At 51.2% G+C, this 7,940-nt stretch overlaps 1 protein-coding gene across 1 annotated transcript; it reads right to left on the bottom strand.

Annotated features, from left to right (window-relative positions):
* Positions 1–455: 455 nt before the first annotated feature.
* Positions 456–5,071, bottom strand: LOC109781997 (amino-acid permease BAT1). The gene is made up of 5 exons (XM_020340589.4): positions 4,630–5,071; positions 4,097–4,279; positions 2,168–2,287; positions 1,834–2,025; positions 456–1,742 (listed from the first exon to the last, which is right to left on the bottom strand). Exons 1-5 carry the CDS (start codon positions 4,708–4,710, stop codon positions 729–731), a joined length of 1,590 nt encoding a protein of 529 aa, XP_020196178.1. The 5' UTR covers positions 4,711–5,071; the 3' UTR covers positions 456–728.
* Positions 5,072–7,940: the final 2,869 nt, after the last annotated feature.

Here is a 7,940-nt window from a genome sequence, read left to right as displayed (position 1 = left end):
TAACATTTCCGTATTTTATGTTATTAATTCATACTTTCCAATTATGTTGTTTTCCTTTCTGCTAACACTTACCAAATATGAGTGTTGGCTGACCTATTACCTCATTGAATCTTTATCCTTTATTAGAAATAATGGATGGTTAGATTTTTTGTGGTGGAATCAGATCATCGGGTTCAATTCCTAATTTATACGTCTGCTCGCATATCTCCTGGATTATTTCATACTCTCTGTGACTATTCTTTTGACTTCGTCAATCTTAAGATATGTCAGCCCACTCTTTCGAAGGTGGTTGTAGGAGAGAGTATGGGTATGTGTTGTGATCATTTGTGTCTATCCTATCTTTCTAAAAAAAAAAAGGAAAGGAACATGAATTCGTTTCTTCCACTGCACAACGTGCCATCAAGATTTTTTTTAGAAAGTTAATGGGTATTCATTCATTCCATTAACTCCTCTCGTGCCAGTCAATTATTTGGCACTCCTTTCCATTCATTTCAGCCCACAATGTTTTCGATCGAAAGAACAAAAGACAGCTTCACGATTCATGGCTCTGTTCGTTCTTGAAAATGTTTGATTTCGTCAGGCTTCCACCTATCTCTAGTTTCTTCGGTATGACACATGCCATGTCTCCACAACCTAAACTAAGTTCACTGACCAGACGATAAAACACGCACACACGAGCAGAGCACAACGAAAAAGAATGACAACACATGACTACTTGGCTCTCAGTCTCAGACCTTGACATTGCCATTGCCGTCGCCGCCGGCGTTGTGGTCGATCTGCTCGTCGATGTTCCTGACGGGTCCCGTGAACCACTTCCTGGCGTCGACGACCCACCAGAGCATGATGAGCCCCAGGACGACGCCGAGCGCGATGGGCGCGTAGTTGAAGGTATCCATCTTGATTGGGTACACGGTGGGGAGCAGGAAGACGGAGCAGGTGTAGCAGATCCACAGGAACGCCACGAGGCAGACGGGCCGGCTGGCTCCCCGGAGGTAGAACGGCCCCGGGCGGAAGTCCTCCTCCCGCATCACCATCCGGGCGAAGATGGGCACCGCGTAGCCCCCCACCCAGCCGATGGTGGCGATGGAGGTGATGGCCGTGAACACCACGTTGATCCACAGGATGGGCAGGCCCAGCAGCGCGCACACGGCGGCGCACAGCCACACGGCGTTCCCGGGCACCTTGCGCGTGGGGTGGATCTTGCGCCACACGCTGGAGAAGGGGACGCCGCGGTCCCGCGACAGCGCGTACACCACCCGGGCGGCGCTGGTGGTGATGGAGAGGCCGCCGAAGAAGAAGGAGCCCCAGATGATGAAGAGCAGCACGATGGCGCCCGTGGAGCTGCCGTACCGGCCGTGGAACGCGTCGTAGAGTATCTGCGCCGGGACGAAGGTGCCGGCGGTCTCGTTGGCCGGGTCGTAGAGGTAGCCGAAGTCCTGGATGCTGAAGGTGAGGGCGAGGATGTAGACCCAGCCGAAGACGGTGATGATGCCGATGCTGGAGAGGATGGCGATGGGGCCGTTCTTGTCGGCGCCCTTGGTCTCCTCCGTCAGGTGCGCCGCCGCGTCGTACCCGTACAGGGAGTACTGGCTCACCAGGAGGGACAGGACCACCGCGTAGGCGCCGCTGCTGATCCCCGTCACCTCCGGCGTCGTCTCGAAATGCGTGAACACGTACGACGCCGGCTGCGTGGTCTTCGCCACCAGCGGCAGCATGATCACTATGACCGTGCCGCCAACCACCTGCACCACAGCAGCAACGAAACTGTCATTTTTTTCTGCGGTGTACCCCTTTCAGTCGAACGCATGCATTCTATGGACAACTTGGGAGGACCTGCCACCACATGGAGATGACGTCGAGGAATGCGATGACTTCCAAGGCGAAAGTGTTGAACACGGCCCAGATGAAGGTTAACCCGAGGTACATGACGAGGAACAGCCAGCGAGGGGCCAGGTAGCCGCCGCCTTTGTTGGTGCCGGTGCAGAGCAGGATTATGCTCTGCAGCACCTGGGATCCTGCATAGGCCTGCAACAATGGAGACGCAAAATTGACACACCGGACAAGAGATTTACTATCTTGTTCAAGCAAATGCTAGAAGAAAGAACAAGAACGAGCAGACAGGTTTCAGACTTTCAGTTAAGCATGAAATCAAATTGAATGAGCATACCTGTGTACCAATTCCGGCAATGAGGCCTATGGCCTCCAGCCAAGCGCAGCACCAGGATGCCAATGGACCCCAGACCGGGCCAGCGAGATGAGCAGCCCAGAAATAGAGGGAGCCAGTTGTCTGTTGTCAAACAAGAAAAAAAAACAAGTTCAAAGCAGAGCACGTCAGCCGTGATCAGAAGCAACGAGTTTTCTTTTACCCTGAATATAACGGAAGAAAATCTTATACGACCTGGGTCGTACGCTGCCGAACGTGAGACCCTGTCTAGCGCCTGACACCTGGAGAAACGAATCTCAAAGCAACATGAATCCCGTTTCCATTCCCGACTTGCAGCCGCCCCGTTTTCCAAATCCCTAATCCCTTTTCCTTCGCCGCCGCCCTACGCTCGCTCGCCGCCGTCGCCGCCGCCGCAACTTTTCTGCTCACTCTGTCGCGGAAGTACCGAGCCCGTCTCCGCTGCTCTCCCACGCCGTCCACAACCATGCTCATCGACGCCCCGGCAGCTCGCCCATGGAGGCGCAACTCCTCTGCTCGCTGTGTCGCTAGCCACTGGTGCTCCTTCCACGGCCATGCTCCTCATCCGCCCCGCTCACGGCACCACCTACTGCTTTACTCCGCCGGCTGTGGCCTGGCAACTCGGCGTTGGAGTTGTTACCTGCTGCTGCTGGCTGCATCTTGACACATGGTGCTGGACACTGACGAAAATGCAGAGCTTGATGTTCTGTCGACACTGACGAAAGACGGGCAACATGCATGATGGCAAAAGGAAGATAGAAGAAACAGCAAAACGATCGGCAGATCTCCGGCTCGCTTTACTGTTGTGCATGCCTGTGTGGATCATGATTCAGTGCTTTCTACAAATGTATGTGAGATGTTGTTTCAGTCAGCAAAACAACAAAATCAGGAAGTCAAGTCAAGTTGTTTAGGATAGCTGATGTTTTGTTCATTTTTCTTCAGAATTTTATTCTGAAGTCAAGTAATATAGGATGGCTGATGAGATCATGGAGCTTTTCTGTATAAATGAATTTATGTACTCCCTCCGTCCCAAAATTCTTGTCTAGACAAGAATTTTGGGACGGAGGGAGTACATTGTGAATAAAAGTTCCTGGTATTTGCAGATTTATTGTCCTACTTGTTATATTTGTGATCAACTGAACAAAACATCCCAGATTTACAGCTCTAATCAAGCACCAACAATATACAGGGAAAAAAACTGCCTTTGTTCAGTATTGTACAGCTCAAATCAAGCACCAACAATATACAGGGAAAATTCTTATTGAGTCGGCGGTGCCGCAAGTGCAGGCGCCCACGAGCATGGTCGTGGCCGTCGGGGACTAGCAGTTGGCTACTTCTGACGGGAGTGGAGCACCACCAGCAAGGAGTCACGCCCGGCCGGCATCGAGGGGCATCCCCGTGGCCAAATGTGGAGAGCAGTTACGACGGTGCCGTGAGTACTGCCGGCGGGGATGGAACGCGCCGTGCTGGGGTGGTGTACCTGGCGTCGAGGAGCACACCGGCGGCGATGTGACGAGCAGGCTGCAGCTTGGGTCGTTGACTCGTTGGAGAGATTTGGAAACGGGGAAGTGGGGAACGAGATGCTGCTGCTTTAGGATTCGTAATGCCAGGTGTCGCACGCGGGAGAAGGTCTCACGAGCAGCTGTATGCGACCCGGTCGCATAGGATTTTTTCCCGAATATAACACAAGTCATACGGCACAGCTACAGGAAAATACATTCAAGATTCGGCCATTGCGGCACAATGCCACTCGAGAGTCAGAACTAAATTGCAAGAATTTTGTGCCGATAGTATAATTTTGACAGACCAAACCCAACTGAATTCTACAAGCAGAGCATAAACAGAGCACCAAAGTCCTTGAATCTGGGAACGGCGGCATGCAGGGAAGTTCCGGGAAGGTGTAGGTGTGCTTACGGGGAAGGAGGAGCAGATCTCGGCCATGGCGATGCCGACGAACCAGGTGAAGAATGAGACGACGACCCAGCCCCACACGAGGCTGGCCGGCCCGGCGTACTGGAGGCTGCTGCCGTACAGCGGCGTGATCCCCGTGAAGAGCGTCATCGTGGAGAAAGAGATGGCCAGCGTCTTGAACAGCGTCTGCACCACCAACACATGCAACAAAACATCTCCATCTCTTGAGAAACCAGGAAAAATAGAAGCCGGCAAAACGAAACGCAATTCGCAAGCCGGTCATGCAAGATCACATCATGCCTCTACGGCACGGGCGAAGAAAATTAGCCAACGCCGCCGCCAGAGTTTTACCGAAACACGCAATGTAACCAGCGTCTCATCTCATCGGAAAATACAGGTGGTTGCAAGCCGCAAGCGGTGAATTCTCCTCGCCGTCGCCGGCGAGTCTATCTTTGCAACAGATACGTAGAGAACCGATACAAACCCGTTCTGCAGGGGAGAGAAAATGGAAGGAAATGACGAGGCAGCGTACGTACCATCTCCCTCCGGAGCTCCTGCTTGTAGCCGAGCTCGTTGAGGCGCTTCTCGCCGGAGTCCACCACCTGTGCCCCGGCCATGGCGAGTACCTACCGTCCCCGCCGCCCTTCTCCAAGGTTTCCCGAGCCCTCCCCGATTCGACCAGCGCGCGCGCGTCCACGGTGATGCCTGCCTCGGGAGTCCGTGTCTCGGGAAGGGTGCGGCGGCGGAGCAGTCGGTCCTCTCGTGACAAAGCTGCCTTCCCACTCCCTCTCGTGTGCTGGGTAAGAGAGGAGCGTGGGCTTCGGCGTTCGTTGGCTTGGTGGTTCGTTCGCGTTCGTTTATATGATCCGTGTGCTGCGCTGAATTCCTTGCCTTGGCTTGGTTTGTTTATAGGGTTTCGGGCTGTTTGCCCGACTCGATCAACTCTCTCAGTTGACTACTAACGGGATTCTCGGAGTCGGAGGCAGCTATCCTCTCTCCCTCCTGTGCATACTGGGAAAATGGCATGTGCGCCACACTGGTATTGTTTCCCGAGTAAATAAAAACCAATGCAAACCAACATGTGGTTCCATGGTTAGAGACATAGTGGTATCCCCAGCCCATCAGGGTTCAACCCCTAGTGCTCCTATGTCGGCTTAGTTTCTCGAAGGTGCGTATAAGGATAGGGTGTACGTATGCATACGTGTCAAGTGCCAGCAATTAGTATAAAAATAATTCTGATGCCAGTCTGTTAGAAAAACAAAACTGGAAGGTAGATACTCCTATAATACCGGTATTAGTTAACATTATAAAAGTTTCCTTATATAATTTTCTGCTTTAATGTCGCTATATTTATTTTCCTTTTTAGGTCTTTATCTCTACTATGTAAAGTTTATACACCCCCCCCCCCTCAACACACGCAGACACACGGTTAAATGAGGTGGCGGTGATATTAGCCATCAACGGCTCATATCATCAGTCGTGAAATAGTTTTTTCCCCAAAACCCTAAAACATGTGGTGGTAGCTAAGGCGGCTAGGGTTTTGATGGGAACCATCTTTCGGCGCCGTCCTCCGGCAGCTTCCATCCACCGACGGCCTCTCGATTGTTGGTGGTGAGGGGGTTCGCCGCTTCCCACGCGTTCGGATCGTGTAGCTCTAGGTTTTATGGCTTAGTAGCTTATGTTTTTTTGCCATTCGACATGGTGGTTTAGGCAAAGGGCGACGGCGGTGCCAAATAATAAACCTTCACGACACGATGTTTTCCTCGTTGGTGGGTGATGGATCTAGTTTGTTCAAGTGGGGATTGTGTGGCGGAAGCATCATCCCTATGCTAGACTTGCGTATTCAAGCTCCGCCGTTGCAACGACGTTTGCTTCAGTGTCGACATGGAGCTTGTGAGGTAGTGCAGAAGCGGACGCAGACAGTGGTCTGCATCGATGGCAACTGGAAGATGGTCAATCATATATTGTTGTGGTTGGTGGTTGGCATATATGGTTTTCTCCTCTAACGTCATCGTCAAGCAGGGTGCCAAATGTGGAGTTCGATGGCGTGTCTGGTTTGCTAACCCGATCATATTCTTTCAGCGGTAATGGCTTCGTCTTTGGTAAGCTACTTTGGAGGTCAAAAAGGTGCATATCAGCAATGGAGTCGCGTCGAGCTCAGTGAAGAGATGATCTGACACATTTTCTTTTGGTGGTTGTTGCAGTGGTGCCGGAGGCAGGTGGCATGCTACTCTTTGGTTTTGATTGTGTTTTGCTTTCTTGGCTGGTGGTCCTTTGTGCAAAGGTTAGAATTCGATTGTCTTTTCAGTTTTGTCAAGTCAATGTTTACGTGACTTGTAACTCGATCTTTATTATATGAATGAGTCACGTATTACCATGCAGAAAAACGGCTTATATCATCACAAAATGTCTTAAAAATTCTAAAAAAATTATAACAAACATTTCTGCAAAAAGTATAGGAAGTTTGATTTGTAAATAAATGCTAATATGAGTGCACAAGCTAGGACTGAGCCAAGCTAGACAATCCATCCATATTTTCCTTTTTTGTGAAAAGACATTGCAGGTGAATACCACAATAGTCACTTGCCGCTAGCAACAAGATCCAGTAACTACCGTAGGAAGATCTATTCAGGAAATAAAACCAAGCAGCATAGGCTTGCAATCCTTCACCATAATCCAAGGAGTTGGAGCAATTGGATATTGCTGAAGAAGATGTCGAAATCGCCATAAATAAAAGCCAGCCAGCTGCTTTCCCTGGTGGACACACCAACCACCAAGATCAAAAGAGAGTCAACAAATCTAACAATACATCCTCGCATGGCCTTTGCCCGCACGAGATAGGACGTCGTCAAGGTAGGGTGAGGCCAGATAGACCTTATTCAAACGTGTCATCGTCGTCACCACCTTGGCGATACCACTGGGATAAAACTAAGATAATGAAAGGGGCGGGTCCCCACTCCTTTAGTCATCAATGAGGTTGCCGAAAGAGACAAAGGAGGGGAGTCGAGGCAGCGGCGTGGAGGAGATCTTCGGTGGAGGCTAGGGTTATTTGCTATCTTTGGCAAACATAAGTTATGTCCTTCATCCATCCCTAGTTTTGGTGTTGCAGTACACAATACATCTCTTTGGAAGCGATTGTCAGTTCAAACAATCTCCCTAGAAAAAGGATGTGATCAGCCAGCATCTTCACTTGCCCCACAAAAAGTACGGTTCTTTTTCATTTTGTTGGTTGCGCTTTTTTTAAACCAAAATAAAAAATGTTAGAAGGGAGAGAGGGGGAATGATGGAATAGTTGTTGTATTGCTTGAGCCTCATGGGCATATATATAGGAGTACATGATCTACTTGGAGTACAAGGTAAGCCAGAATATTTCCTAGTCTAACCTATGTTTCCAATCTAATCAATATACTCAACATCCCCCCGCAGTCACATCGGTAGCGACGCAGACGGTGAGACTGGAGAAGAGTCCGAAGGCAAGCCGACGGACACCCCCCCTAGTCGTAACGGTCGATGCATCGCGGAGTCGTGGCTGGAGTGGAAACCGACGAGGTTGCTCAAGCAAGACGGTAGACCTTTGTGTCGTTGTCGAGCCGAGAGCGTGGGTGGTGGGTTCGTGGTCGAGGTAGCCGTGCGAAGAATGTCGTGGTCGATGTAGGGTCGGGGTGGCCGGTGTCGAGGAAGTCATCGTGGAGCCGCGGGCGCAAGGAGGCGCCGAGTTAGCATGGGCGCAGTGATGTCGAAGTAGGGGTGCGCCGGAGAGAAGTTCGTGTTGACGAGGCGTCGCGGCGGGTTTGCCAAGCTCGGGGACACGTCGTGGACGAAGGCACGCACCGGTGTTGCCAGCACC

The sequence above is a fragment of the Aegilops tauschii genome, chromosome 2 (genome assembly GCF_002575655.3).
Source record: "Aegilops tauschii subsp. strangulata cultivar AL8/78 chromosome 2, Aet v6.0, whole genome shotgun sequence".
Taxonomy (NCBI): Eukaryota; Viridiplantae; Streptophyta; class Magnoliopsida; order Poales; family Poaceae; genus Aegilops; species Aegilops tauschii.
This window is presented reverse-complemented; position numbering and strand designations above follow the sequence as displayed.